This window comes from Cottoperca gobio, chromosome 8, assembly GCF_900634415.1.
Source record: "Cottoperca gobio chromosome 8, fCotGob3.1, whole genome shotgun sequence".
Taxonomy (NCBI): Eukaryota; Metazoa; Chordata; class Actinopteri; order Perciformes; family Bovichtidae; genus Cottoperca; species Cottoperca gobio.
The window spans coordinates 7,454,914-7,469,473 of record NC_041362.1 but is presented as its reverse complement, the minus strand read 5'-3'; the positions used below and the strand labels follow the sequence as shown (position 1 = coordinate 7,469,473).

The 14,560-nt window shown below is 40.0% G+C and overlaps 3 protein-coding genes across 6 annotated transcripts; 1 reads left to right on the top strand and 2 right to left on the bottom strand.

The window, feature by feature from the left end:
* Window positions 1-57: 57 nt before the first annotated feature.
* Window positions 58-7,736, top strand: tnfsf14 (TNF superfamily member 14). 4 transcript variants are annotated; one of them, XM_029436913.1, is made up of 5 exons: window positions 58-357; window positions 4,729-4,949; window positions 6,349-6,382; window positions 6,467-6,541; window positions 6,662-7,736. In XM_029436913.1, the coding sequence occupies exons 2-5, from the start codon at window positions 4,755-4,757 to the stop codon at window positions 7,045-7,047; spliced, it is 690 nt and encodes a 229-aa protein (XP_029292773.1). In that variant the 5' UTR covers window positions 58-357; window positions 4,729-4,754; the 3' UTR covers window positions 7,048-7,736. The 4 variants fall into 4 exon arrangements, with proteins under 4 accessions (XP_029292773.1, XP_029292770.1, XP_029292772.1 ...); XM_029436910.1 differs by lacking the exon at window positions 58-357 and adding an exon at window positions 2,955-2,973; XM_029436912.1 differs by lacking the exon at window positions 58-357 and adding an exon at window positions 4,404-4,623.
* LOC115011765 (transmembrane emp24 domain-containing protein 1-like) lies at window positions 100-2,485 on the bottom strand. Its single transcript, XM_029436991.1, has 4 exons — window positions 2,291-2,485; window positions 1,197-1,294; window positions 876-1,062; window positions 100-320 (listed from the first exon to the last, which is right to left on the bottom strand). Exons 1-4 carry the CDS (start codon window positions 2,483-2,485, stop codon window positions 102-104), a joined length of 699 nt encoding a protein of 232 aa, XP_029292851.1. The 3' UTR covers window positions 100-101.
* Window positions 7,737-10,610: 2,874 nt separating the features above from the next.
* LOC115011704 (uncharacterized) lies at window positions 10,611-13,613 on the bottom strand. Its single transcript, XM_029436915.1, has 4 exons — window positions 13,350-13,613; window positions 12,532-12,597; window positions 12,027-12,090; window positions 10,611-11,831 (listed from the first exon to the last, which is right to left on the bottom strand). Exons 1-4 carry the CDS (start codon window positions 13,464-13,466, stop codon window positions 11,455-11,457), a joined length of 624 nt encoding a protein of 207 aa, XP_029292775.1. The 5' UTR covers window positions 13,467-13,613; the 3' UTR covers window positions 10,611-11,454.
* Window positions 13,614-14,560: the final 947 nt, after the last annotated feature.

Genomic DNA, 14,560 nt, shown 5'->3' with positions numbered 1-14,560 from the left:
CAGCTCACGAGGCCTGTGTCAGTTAAGGGTTATGGGACAAACTTTCAATTGTAAGCGCGTGCAGCTTCTGCACTCTTTAGTGTGCCACACGTTTGTTGCGACTATGTGCAGACCCGCTTGGTGTCAACAAAGAGGCGTCGCAGGGTGTAGATTTGAGTGACAGCGACGGTGAGCATGACGAGCAGGTTGAGGCAGGACCAGAAGGACACGCGCCACAGGTTGTCCTCCAGAAGGTAGCGGTCACGCGCCTCTAAGACCCGCAGCACAGCCAGGATCTGACGGCTCCTCTTCAGGTGCTGGTACATGGAGTCCATGCTCTCCTGGAAGAGGATGAACAGCAAACAGGAGGAGATGGAAGTAAGTGCTGGGATGTTGTAGACATCAGATCATTCAAGTGTTGTCTGAAGGGGTAAAGCCCTGAGAGGCATGTGCGAAAACAAAATGTGTGATCCATTTGACCAACAAAAATAAAAGAGAAAATATCTCCTGTGTTTAAAGAGTAGGCGACACAGGTTTTGCCAGGATAATCTATATAAATCCGACCGTTTATTGTTGTAATACTCATTTTGGTCACAAGAGGCTGAAGTGCACCACTACCCCATCCTAGGACTAAAAGCAGCCATGTTTTATTCCATTACAATTACAGTTGAGTGTTACAGCACTTTCAAATAATCCTGACAAAACAAAAACCTGTCCACCAGAAAAAAGGAAGACATTTAAAAAGATTATCCTGGCAGAACCCTTTTAACCTTTTCATAAATCAGTAAATTAAGTAGTTTAGATCAGGCTTAGAAAATGCATTTCCAGAATTGTTTTCTCTCTTGCCTCTCAGGGCTTCTTTAGAAATCATGTGCAATAGCTCTTTTCCCTCTCACCCTGATGTCCTCTAGTTTGTACTCCACCATGCTCTCTGTCGCAGCCTCTTCCCCCCACACATCTTGGCCTCCGCCTACACCGCTCTGACTATTAATGGTCACCTCAAAGAACACCATCTTCTCTGAGAGTTTACTGAAGCTGTTGTCGAAACACAACCCGTAGTCCCCATCCTCTGTGGGATCCACCCTGCAGGAAAAAAAACAAGGTGTCAATTTTAAAATCTTTATGAATGTAGAGGAATTAACTCTTGACTGAAAGAGTGTTACATATAGCATTACATCAAAAGCAAGATGTTGTTGGAGAGCATTTAAGTGACCCACGTGTGAATGCCATCAGAACTCCTGAAGTCAGAGACCAGCCGGTGTCCGCTGGGTGAGATGATGGCAAAGCCAACATCCAGACCTGACCCAGCTATCACCTGTAAAACAAACAGAGGAGGTCGAGCTCACTTACCCAGAACTCACTCACATTTTCACTCCAGGCATGCAGCTCAAGCTATTTTATATTCAAATTAAAGCCCTCATATATACTGAGCAATAACTTTGCTGACATAAAAGGGTTTGGGTTAGGGAAACTCTCTTTTTCGCTATGCACTACTGCCCACTCTTTGCCCTGTAGTAAAAGAAGAGCACAATGTCAGACGCAGTTCAAAAGTCCTTAAAGGGATTCCTTGACTTTCTCAACTGACTTGTTTTGGCTGCAATATTCTCAAAAGTTGTGTCAGAGAGTACAGCTCCACAACATGAAGCATCCTTCGAGCCACTGTAGGAATATAGACTGTGTGTTGACTTTGTTAAAAGGCAGCAGATGGGTGAAAAAGACCTCTACGCTGTGTGAACTGCTCAAGTGATGATGACCCAGTAATTCCTGCCAGGCTCTTATCTGACTCCACGCTCAGAAACCCCACTGCAGGGCAGCCTTCACCCTAATACAACCCTGCAGCTGCCAGGGTGCAGCAGTAGTATGATGACTGTGCAATGCAAAGGTCAGAGATCATAACGCGTTATAAGACACTTGAGGATAATTGTGATTTTGAAATTGAAGCTTGGTAGGCTTAGTGCTATGTTTGAACAAATCAAAAACGGGAAGAACTATGACTTTGTATTGAGCATTTGAAGTTAATTATGGTGGCTATATATTTCTAAAGCATCATGTCATGTTTGATGAGAGTTTTTGCAGTGCGTGGAGAAGGAGAGTTTTTCCACCTCTTCTTCCTTATCTCAGTACAAGTGTCTTCAGCAACAGCAGCTTTTCTTATCTCTCTGCCTTCAAGACCAAAGTCCAAGGCTTGCTCACTTGTTTTTCAGTTAGTCATTATTCGCAAACTTGAATAAAGCTATTGAAAACTTCTAAAAACAACATAACACCGTCACTGTACCAGACAGACACGATAGAGAGACATGTATCATTTTACCTGGTATCCAACATCAATGCTGTCGTTCTTCGCTGTGGTTTGGTAAAAACACTCTTTGCTGCCAGCAGATAATAGAAACGTAAACTCCATGTCTTTGTTTAGCCCCAAACCCAAAGTCAAGTCTACAGTCAGAATTAAACAAGCCAGCAAACAGAGCTCTGCAGACACACTCGTCATCCTCCGCTCGCAGCGCATATGTCCATGTAATCCACTTGCACCAACTTTGAGCAGCTTTGTTCTATGTCACACATGCACAATAAAGCAACTTTACTGTATATCTGCAATCGCTGACTCTCATACTCCGACAGTTAGAAAATAGCCTGAATGAGTGGAGCCGCTATCTGTGTCGACCAATAGCGCTCTGCTGTCTGGACTGCAGCCACATGCAGAACTGACACGGGGTGACAAGGTGCAATACACACGACATGATGAGCCTGATGCTGCATGATGATGCCTGGAGTATAAAGGCCTGTACAGTGAGTAGGTACCTTTTGTAATATTTTTGAATCACTTCCTCTGACTTTTTCTTCAAAATATTAGTTTATTTCTACATTATGAGTTCCTTCTTACAAATGGTGTACTTGTCGTGTCCTCTTATATTCTGTAGAGGGAGCTATGGGTAAACACAGACAAGAAGCTGACCATACGGCCTCGACATAGGCATTAAGCAGAACTTAATATGGGTAAGTGAACAATTTGCAGAAGATCCTGTAGGGTACAATGCACATGCTGAACTGATGCATACCTAATCCATGAATCATGATGATTTAATGACTGAATTAATGTAGTGAGTTCTTTTTTCCCCACCAAATATGATCAAGTCAGTCTGGATAATTAGTTCATGTTTAATGAGTCATCAATTAATGCTTTTAATTAAACCACAGTTATATATATATATATATATATATATATAATAGCGCAGGAACTTGTCATCATGCATTGGTCCTGTATAGTAGCTTATATACAGTTAATATACATCAAGCTCAAAGAGATATTTTATTGGCAGTAAGAATAATATTTATACATCACAAATTACTTGAAACATTACAACAATTTACTTTTAAAGCTCTCTACACTGTCAGGCAAATATATCGTGGTGGGAGATTTCAACTGCACCCTTCATCCCTAGTCTTGTGGAATGGATAGTACCCATATGAGGACTAGAAAACTATTTGATCATTTTATTTTTTAATTAAAGAATTTGACAACATCCAACCCTGTTCCTGCTATTGTAGTGTCCATAAAAGCAACTCTACAATAGATTAGAGCAAATGATATGCATTTTAAAAATTGACATATAGACAACAACGTTTAAGGATAAGGTGGTGATATCTCTTTTTGACACGCATCAGGAATAAAATGTATTTTTTATTGTAGAAGGGTATTAAATATTTTATATAATGACAAACCAGACACAGTCCTTCTCTCGCTTGATGTAGAAAAGGTCTTTGATAGAGTCGATTGGTCTCTCTTGATATAATCTCTCATTTTGGTGTTGGAAAGAATTTTGTAATTGGATTAGATTGTCGTTTAGTCTTACAACTCAAATTCTGACTAACAATCTGCTTTCTTTTTTACATTGGCAATAGAGCATCTGGCAATTGCTATAAGAGCAGATAAACAAATTAATGTAAATATATATATATATATATATATATATATATATATATATATATATATATATATAACCCATTCACGCAGAGGCTACCACACAAGGTGCCACCTGCTCATCAGGACTGATATACATTCACACACACTCACACACCGTTGGCCATCGGGAGCAATTTGGGGTTCAGTATCTTTCCCAAGGACACTTTGACATGTTGACCGCACGGGCCGGGTATCGAACCCGGTTTTCAGTTCAGTTTATTCAGCTCTGCTCTATCCTCTGCAACAAGGCTCAACGGTTTAACATTGTGGATAACAGAGTTATCATTTTATTAAGATTTAAACTCCATTTAGTTCAATATCTGTTGCTGTCACTATCATCTAGTGAGAGAGAGAGGAAGTGTGAACGCAGATATTTCAACATTGCTATTACAGTGAAGTGGGAGGGTGTGAATAGGGGGGGGGGGGGGGGGGGGATAAAGTGCATTGTGGTTGGTCTCGCACTTGGTGATTGTCGCCTTCTACCTTGAGTCTTCGTAACTGATCCACTGTGAGGTTCTGCAGCTGCATTGGAAACATACAGTATCATTTTGATGTGTGTAGTTACTCAGTGCAGACAGGTCATCAAAGCATCTCAGCTTTGGTGATCCATCTCAAGAGTTCTGTATCTCAGTCTGTTCTTTCTCTGACTGCCTCGGAGACATCTCCGCTTGAACCAACTACAAGTGAGCCCATCCATTTTGCTGCTTCTTCACGTCTCTCTGTCTCTCAAGTCTATTTGTCGTTGAACCAACAAGCTCTGACAACTTCTAGGGGATATTTCTACACAGAGAGATACAGAGAGAGCACTGCAGGTATGTCCACGAGTGGATATCCTCCTGTGTTTGTGGTGGACGCCTATGCCACCCGGCCTCCATTGCCGCCTAAGCTGAGCCAGAGACGACGGCATGCCGGGGCGACTCAGATCCTGCTGATCCTGCTGGTGAGCATGGCGTTGTGTGGCATGGCCATAGAAGCCTGCTTCATCTATCATCTCTATCAAACTGATAATGTGAGTATTACCACAATCTTTGAGTATGAAATTCAGCTTCAACATCTTATTTTCACTTCCAGTTTTCTTTTCTTATTGTCTAACTGTTTACTCTTACTTGCTTTCCGTCACCCTCAAACCCAAAACTCGTCTTGTTGGGGTTTTGTCGATAACTTTAATTTAATTATTCTGCTTTTCTCAGCAACATCTTGCTTTTTTCAGTATTACATATTTATATGCACAAATGGAATTATTTGAAGTGAATTGAATACATATTGATACTATTAAGGTAAAGTCTTTAGACAAAGATAAAATATAAAGATATAAATAAATAAAGATATAAAAATATGTGACCTCGGAATATGCAACATCATCATGAAGAATCATTCGAGCAGCACCCTTCATGTGTTAGTGATGAGAAAGTTACTTAACTTTGTGACTTTTATTGATTAAATATACAATACAAAGTAGAAAGTCAAGGACAATCACCATCTCGTAGCTTTTTAATATATGCTTATGACAGAGTCACATGCTACGTGTGGGAAACTGCCTGCTTTGCTTTCATAGGCCTGCGATAACCAAAGCGGAAACTCCTACAGTCCAAGAGTCAATTTGTGATTAAAGATGTTCCCATAGTGTCATGATGGAGTTATGGTGTGATGATTCTTTTTTATTTATGCAAAAAAAACTTATTACACAAGATTTCAGTATGGGGATCTTAGGTTTAGTGAAGCAAAAGACTCGTGATGGGAACAAAACGGAAATTTATTCCAATCATATGATTTTTTCTGAAAGAATGCTGACCGTGAAATAATTTCATTATTATGGGAACGAGAGTAGAGATGGAGAAGTCCGGCCCATTTACAAAAAAACTCCACTGACGTTCCACGGTCGACAGGATCATGCAGACTTGATGTTTCAGGATGCTGGATGGTCAGTGTTTTCACTGTATGACTCAGTTTCCTGTGGCCAGCAGTCACAGGGTATATGACCAGACCTTTTAACATCGAATCGCTGGTAAAAGCAATTGTAGACATCGGGGGAGACAAGGAAGTGGTCTATTTCCTGTAGCATGATCTACTTTTTGTTCATTACCAGAAAGATAGACCTGTCCTACATTGTTCTGCAGGAACATAACATCATAGAAAAACCAAAAGGGGTCCTTAAGAAGAATTTAAATTTTATGATTTAGCGAGATCGTAGTTTTTTTACATCCTATTTTAACAACTTGGTCGCATGTCCTGCAGTGATGATTGCATCTGCACACACACACACACACACACACACACACACACACACACACACACACACACACACACACACACACACACACACACACACACACACACACACACACACACTTCCTGTTCAGTTTACAAATATACAACTGAGTAGTAAAGCATTGTTCTTTTCATTGCAGGCCGACTCAGCATCGTCCTCTAAGCTCATTGCAGGTATGTCTCTGCACTTTTTACTCGATGAACATCACTTCAGTTACTTCATCCACATCAGTGACATTATGTCTTTTCCTCACACAGGTCAAGAAGTTACTTCTCCCACTGAAATTCACAGTCTTGTTCTTCCTCCTTCCAAACCGGTTGCACATCTGACAGGTGTGACCAGTGTTGATGTTCTTTCTATTACCATAATGCTTAAATAAAATACATATATGAGTACATTTCATGAATAAAATAAAGAATCAGACTTCATGTTGTTGCTGTTGTTTTTCCCAGGTGGACAAGATGTGGTTCATGGAAAGGAAATCATGGCATGGAGCATGGATGCAGAGCCTCTCCTCTATGAAATGGACTACAAAAACAGATGTATCGTCATTCAGAAGGAGGGGTATTACTATGTCTATTCCAAGGTTTATTTCTTAGACTTTGATGGATTCCACCACTCTGTTAATCGGAAAACTGATCGGTACGTTGGGAAAAGTATTCCCCTCCTGATGTCCAAAAGATACACAGAGATGTCCAGGGAAAAGCGATCCAACAGTTACATCGGGGGAGTGTTTCACCTCACAGTAGGTGATGCCATTTTTGTAGAAGTGAGCAATACCACAAAAATTGTGCGAAACAAACCCTTTGAGAACGTCTTCGGTATATTTATGATATAAATATCACATTGATATTTCACCAGGAATCTGAACATTTGCAAAAAAAAGTAAATAAAAGAAAGAAAAATCTCTATATATATGTATATATGATAGAATCCTTTCGAGGATTAATGATTCTCTTAGTAAAGAAAAAGTAGGTCGATAACCAGAACGATGTGAAAACCTCTTCGTGCCTCTTTGAGTGTAAGGAGGGTCCGGACCGTGCTGGTTTTCTTATTGGGGTTTTACAGTCTTTAATGCTAAAGTATGATTCACAGTATATGTCCTATTTCCTGTTTATTTGCTTATTTTGTACTTATTTTAAACGTAATTGTCTGAATGTTACAAAACGACTCGTCATAGATGGATTTTATTTTTTAAAACAACAACTTTCATATATTCTATTTAATTGTTACTCGTCACTTTACTCTCTTTGTTTGTAACAATGTAAATTTCCCCGTCGTGGGACAAATAAAGGATTTCTGATTCTGATTCTGATATTGTCTTACCTTCATATTGTGTGTGTCATATCCAGGCTTAAAAACATACAAACTGTCTCCTCACACATTTATTTTCATTCTTGCTGTAACAAACACGGCACACTAATATGTTTTGCTCCAGTGGTAAAATGAATGATATTATATGATTCTGCCATATTTATGTACAACAATGTATACAAACTATTGAAATAAACAGATAGTGATTTAAAAGTCCTGTTTGTTGGTTTCCTCAAGCCTTTTCTGAGGTCGTCATGTAGCTGAGCTCACTTCCTGCTGCTCTGCCAGATGAGTCGTGCAGCAGTGTTTGCTGAGGGGCCTCAGGAGTAGCAGTTTCACCCACTCTGTCCAACCGCACAACTCTCACAGTAGAGAAAGTCTTTCTTTTAATCGCACAGTGACACATAACAGCAACGTGACAATTGAACAAGAATGTGTTCGTGCTGTCCTACTGCTTTAACATATATGACTGTACTTGAGCTCAAGTGTTGAGAGGGATGGACGTCCTTACAGTCGAGAAGAAAGAGCGTTCTCATTTTATTCCTTTTTAAATGTTTCTTGTTCTCAGATCTCTTTTGGCAAAGAGATCGTAAAATCACTGAGATTAAAGTGAGATTAAACACAATATGAGTATACCACACATTCAGATCAGAAAACTTTTCTAATGTAATGATATGGATGATTGTTTTCAATGCATCACCATGGTGACACGCATGCTGAGACGCCTTGTACAAACAAAAGGCTTTATCACTCTTGTAAGTGTTTTTCTCTCTCTCTCTTCTGTATCTCATGCAGTTATGCTTTCCCTTCAGCTGTATCTGTTCGAAGAAAGAACACCCACAGAGTTGTATATTTGTAAACTGAACAGGAAGTGGAAGTGGGGGACGCTGTGTGTGTGGGGGGGGCAGCAGATTGTCTGACTCACTTTCCAACCCCAGACCCAGAGAGCAGTGGATGGTGAGCAGGACTGTGTGTGTGTGTGTGTGCGTGTGTGTCTGTGTGTGTGTGTGTGTGTGTGTGTGTGTGTGTGTGTGTGTGTGTGTGTGTGTGTGTGTGTGTGTGTGTGTGTGTGTGTGTGTGAGAGATTTATTTTCCCTGAGTAAAACACTCTGCCTTGAGACTAATTACAGTTCAGAAGTGTTTGCTATTTATAGACTGAATTCATAAGTAAACTTCTGTCAATGTCAAATTATCTGTCAAATCGTGGGCGGCCTTGACTCACACTTTTTATACAGTCTCCTTTCATGAATGCTTCTTGATGCATAGTGTAAGTCATTATCTTCCGACGCTGGTTGACCTGTGTGAGAGCCTGTATAGTAGCACAGGAGGGGGAGCAGTATCACCTGTGGTTAGGATTCATGTTGGGGTTTTTCGGATTTGGTCTAGACATGACTTTTATAGAGAACTTGTGTGGGATGACATCTGCCTATGATCTCAATCTAATTATAACAAAGCAGGGTTGTGTTATCAGCTATCTATCTGTGGAGAAACTGTCAACATGTTTTACACTTTCCTTGGAAATGCACTGCTACTTATTTGTCACTCAGAAGCCTTGTTTCCACACTGAACAATGCGTGATGTCTTGAGCAACATGTTTTGTGCAAAGCAAAACTAAAAGGTGGTCATGCTACGCAGCACAGCACACAGCTAAACACTGTCCCCTTGTGTTGGTCTGTAGATCAGGTAAAGTGGGTCCACTTGGCTGCTGAGTTTACGTAAAACACCCTTAACACAACAAATGCATACCTTTTGCTTACACGGGCTTGATCGTAAAATCCATTTTTCATCAATCATCTCACAAATCTTGAATTGTAGTGGTAGTGTGACATGTTTTACTAGCAGTTACTGGCGAGCCTGAAAGAGCATGTCATTCAATGATTACACATTGAAAACATGTCTGACATCACACACAAGCTCTCTCAGTGTCGTTTGGGTGGAAAGGAGAGTTTTCACAGAAGCTGGCACACATTCTTTACGCGGATACACAGCTCCTGTACATCTGCTTCGACATCAGGAAGTGCAAAGCAAAGGTGGGAACAAATCAACTCATGCAGATGCCCCTAATAAATGAAACAGAGTGGGTGGGAAATTGTTATAGAAATTTGAATTCAACGCCCAGGACCTCTCCTCCTCTGTGATCGAAAGCTGCGGTAGCAACAGCTAATAGGTTTCTGTTACCTCAATAACTTGGAAAATGTGTCTGGGCTCAGCAGTGATGACTAATATCATGTTCCAATGACCTTTTGTGTCGTGCATCTCTATTGTGATGTAGATCAGATATGATGTTGGATGTTTGTGTGAGGTGCAGACTTTTTATTTTGCTTTGTCAGTCTGGAGGGAATATTCTTCGACAGCATACGGCAGGGAGGGTCCCGCCCCCCGCCCCGCCCAGGGAGGGTGCCCCTCCGCCCCATCGTTCTGATCGTGACTCATTATCTGCGGGGTCCCACTTTCAACTTATGACCTCTCACTTTCACTTTTTATCTAAGGGTCTCGAAAATGACTCACAGTCAAAAGCACAAATTCATCTTTGTAATTTCATTCGCTCTGTTGAGCGCCATATTGGGGCATTTAAGCCCTTTTAATAAGATACACAGTATGAAGAAAATATATCTTCTTTATTAGAAAATGTTTTTTGTGGCAGCAGTTACAGCATATGTTGATGTAACCAGATGTAAAGAAGCAATTGCCTAAAAAATAATAATTGAGTACATAATGCCAGTAACGGACACACATCATCAGGGCTGCGACTAGTTCCTTGTTGCATTCAACACATGAAACAATCCGTATAAACCACCACGAGTGATTTCACGTGTCAGAATGTGTGATACAGGTAGTGAAGGAGATTTTTCTTTTGTCTTTTCACTTTTCACTTTAAATTTAGATTATGAAAATAGAAAACGAATGTATGTAAACCTGGTTCTTGAATGCACATGAATAAAAAAATGAATTCATTTAAAAAAAAAAAAATCAATACAGATTGTCAAAAGACCATAATATTTCCATAATACCATGTCTAAACAAACAAATATATTATTAATTATTATTAATAAAGAAAACTCTTACATACATTCCAGTGACTGACTAACAATATATGTCACATAATGACATACGGTGCCACACAGTGACATACATTCATTGGTTATTCGCTGACCAGCATGGAACTTTGTTAAATATAGCATGTGTACGGTATATATTTTAGGTCCAAACAATAAATAAATAGAAGATAAATATATAGTTCATACAGTTCAAAAGATATCAAGAAATAAATCAGCAAGTCGCAAATAGAAGCTGTGGTGCAAAATAACACAGTTCTGCCTAGTAGATGTGGCACTTCAGAATAATACATTCAACTACTACACATTTCAAAGATAAGAAACTCCAACAAGGCGGGGGAGGGGGTGGGTTCACTCTGAACACCTGCTTCACTGACTAAAATGTCCTCCTTGGTCACAGTTATTTGAGAAGCAATGAGAATTTTGCTTTTCTAATCTATTTACTTACAAAAGCTGAGTGTGACTTTGAACAGGTCTTTACTTGCACTTAGCAGTGGAGCGGATTTGTAGTGATGACATCAACCACAGACCAATCCTCATGCTGCTATATATTTACTTTACTTGCCAAACATAATTAGACATTGAATCAATTTTAAATGATGTTTTAGGGTGGATTTTTCTTTTTTTTTTAGTAGACCAGAATCTAAAGGGTGTGAGGTGGCCTTCAATGTTGAATCCAGCCCTGTCATGCATTCTCTGTGACTCAGTCAACACACTGATTTGCTGATTTGATCATCCAGAGGCAATCACAGATGTGTGTTTGGTAACAAGAGAACAATAAGTACATTCTACCATCTTTGCACCTGAGCAGATCCCAGAGCTGGGAAGACGCCCTGGAACATGGCAAGGATTTTAGACTATAGATATGTATTGTATCAGAGCTGCATCTTAGGCCTTTTCAAGAAAATGATATCCAGGTGGGTAAGAGATTCTGTATCATCAATGATTTCATCAGTGGTTGGCCGATTGACGATGACCTCCAGCGTGTCACCGTCATAAAGCTCTTCTACTTTGCCGAGGAGGCCTGTGCTGCAGGTGTTCCTGTTAGTCCATCCCTGCAGGATGACTTTGTCTTTGGACTTCAGAATGACTGTGTACTTTGATCCCCATGTTTGATTACATGTAGACAGTGTCACCTGAAGATTTAGGAAGAAATATCCATCCTCCTTTATTTTCAGAACGGTTCCTCCGTTTTCTTTTGAAACCAGGCTTTGATCTTCATTCCTTGTTACCCATGTTATTTTCCTGTTGACTGTGGGTGACACAAACGTTGCTATTAGCCGTGAATCAGTTTTGTTTTAACTGCATTCTGAATATCCTGTGAGGCAGTAATGATCACCTGCCATGCTGAAATGTGTGATGAAATGACATGAGATGACCTTTTATCTGCTAGACATTATGTGTACCTGACCTGAGTATGGAAATACTTAAAAAGAAATAGCTTTACCTTCAGCAGCCTTAAAGGTGAGCATTTCGACATTGCCCAAGAGAAGCCTATGCTTGGAGGGGGACTGTTGAAAGAGAAAGAGATCCATTAATCTCAGAATTTTAACTGTGAAGCGTGATGCCCACAGGGCTCCGACAGTGACAGACCAACTACATAGAAGTTACATTTCTTTTTAAACGTGGAGATGAGACTACTACCTCCATTTTAAAAGTGAGAAGAGAATAGATCATACAGTATCTTCAGAAGGAAAATGAAGAGACTACAGTTTAGTTTAGTGGCATTTCCCCGAATGTGGTAATGACGTCACTGTGCTTCCTCCAAGAATGGAGGAGAGCGGTTAGACTGCCTGTCATAAGTAACTCAAGAAGAAAAGTTATTTGATAGAGCTGACTGGTCTGCAATATTTGTCTTAATCACCATGAACGTGTGTATTGAGATTGTGAAGATATATAATAGACACCACAGTAAGGTCAATAGGAGAAGCATAAACGTATATATATCTTACCGAAATTGTATTGTTGGCCTGGAATTGCATTGGGCGCGCTGGTGCTACAGTACTACTGTTCTGAACCTGGAGAAGGAAACAGAAGCACAAAACATGCTCATAGAAAGAAAGAAATAATGATTCATGATGTTACAAGAGGGTTTTTGAAAAACAAAAGTGACTGAAGGTTGACCTGATTCGAGGTGCATCTCTGAATGGCATCGCTAAATGTGTCAATGCTTAAACAACATGCAAAGCAGAGTTTATCAAAAGCAATCTCCTGTCAAGTATTTACTCTACACTGACAGTTAACACATTTGCTTAGTAGTCACCAGAACGCTAGACATACATTTCCTTTAAATGATGCTCCATTGCAGGTACATCAGCTTCAAATAGGTCAAATCCTTTATGTGCAGAACAATAGCTTCAAATAAGCCAAATACAGAAACAATAGAATACAAATTCAACTATTAGCTACACATAAGCCAAACCAATATAAGTGCAACACACAAAGAACAGTTTCTAACATTTCTATCTGAACATTATGTAAGAGCTTCCACGGTTAAGGAGTCATACATTGGGGGTATCTGTCACCAGCTGCAGACCACAGGCAGGGGTGTCTTTCTCACCAGCTGTGCTACTACCAAGACCACAAGAACAGCCGCACTGCACAGGTGTTTTAACATACCAGTGCTGACATTCATCCAATGCTCTGTTAATTCATTCAAATGTGATGGTACAACCAGTGTACACGTTTTTCAAAGTAAAGTTTGTATCTCATCGTTAACACCCATACAGTTCTGTGAATTCAACCTGAGGATATTTCTAAGAGGTCTTACCGGGCTGTGATGTCCGGCTGTGAAGAACAGGGTGATGAACACAACCTGGACAATGGAAAGGACGGTGATCCACAACAGGAGGACATGGATAAGGGAATGCTGGGTATGCTGAGGCATCGTCAGTCCGACGGCAGAGCTCAGAGCGGCCTGAGCCTGGGGAGAGCACGAAGACAGATGTGAAGAGCTGACGACTGTGCAGGTCCTGAGTTTCCTCTGTGCACCAAAGCAGTGTGTGTTTGTGATTGTGTGTGTGTGTGTGGTTGCTTCCTGAGCTCAGTGTATGCATATGATGATGATGCATTGATGTCTGACTGTGTTCTGCTGTGCCCTGAGTATCTATAGAACACAGAGGAATACAGACGGTACTTCCCCTCTATGTTATTGAAGGCAAACACAGAAGGCCCAGATTCTATCTGCATCTTGGGACTTGCCCTTTACTCTTACTCACCACAATTTATGCACAAATGAGGAACACAACTTGTAGGAGGAGAAGTAGTGAAGAACTTTGACATAAATCCATTCCAAAAAGTGTCATTGAGTTCCTTATTTATGATGAGACTTTATGACGAGTTGTTATCCATTATCATTTCCCTTTTTTCTCTGTATGTCTTTATATTAAATATGGTAGAATAATAGTATTTACCATACTTAAAGCTCAGCATAATATCCAGAATGTGAGGTAGGGATTGATTAGAACAATAAAACAAGAATGAAATGTATTAATTCAGCATTGAATTATTTATGCTTTCAAACAGTAATGCTAGATTTTCGCAGCTTATTTCTCTTTTTTTTTTTCACAGTAGAAAGATCTCTGTAGAGATCAAATGAATACAAAGTATATGAAAATAAACTATGGTGAAAATCATGGACATGAGAACTTCAGAATCTATTGCATCCCAGGAGGAAGTTACTCCCTGACTGTGTGAAAGCTTCTTTAAATGTTCAATTAACAACATGTAGTGAATAATGTCAAACTAAATGTCACACTCATACACAGTGGTACTCACAAAATGTCATGATATGGTGTTTACTAAATTCCCACCTGCATCTGACTTCTGGTTAAGGTCAGTGAACTTGGTTTCACTTTTTATGTTTGTACTTTGCTTGGGGAAAGTTTCACAGCAGCAAAACAGGATGGGCTTCAGTTCAGGTATGTGTCATCATCAGACTGACTATAGGACTTGAAGACAAAATGACACCTGCGTTAGGTT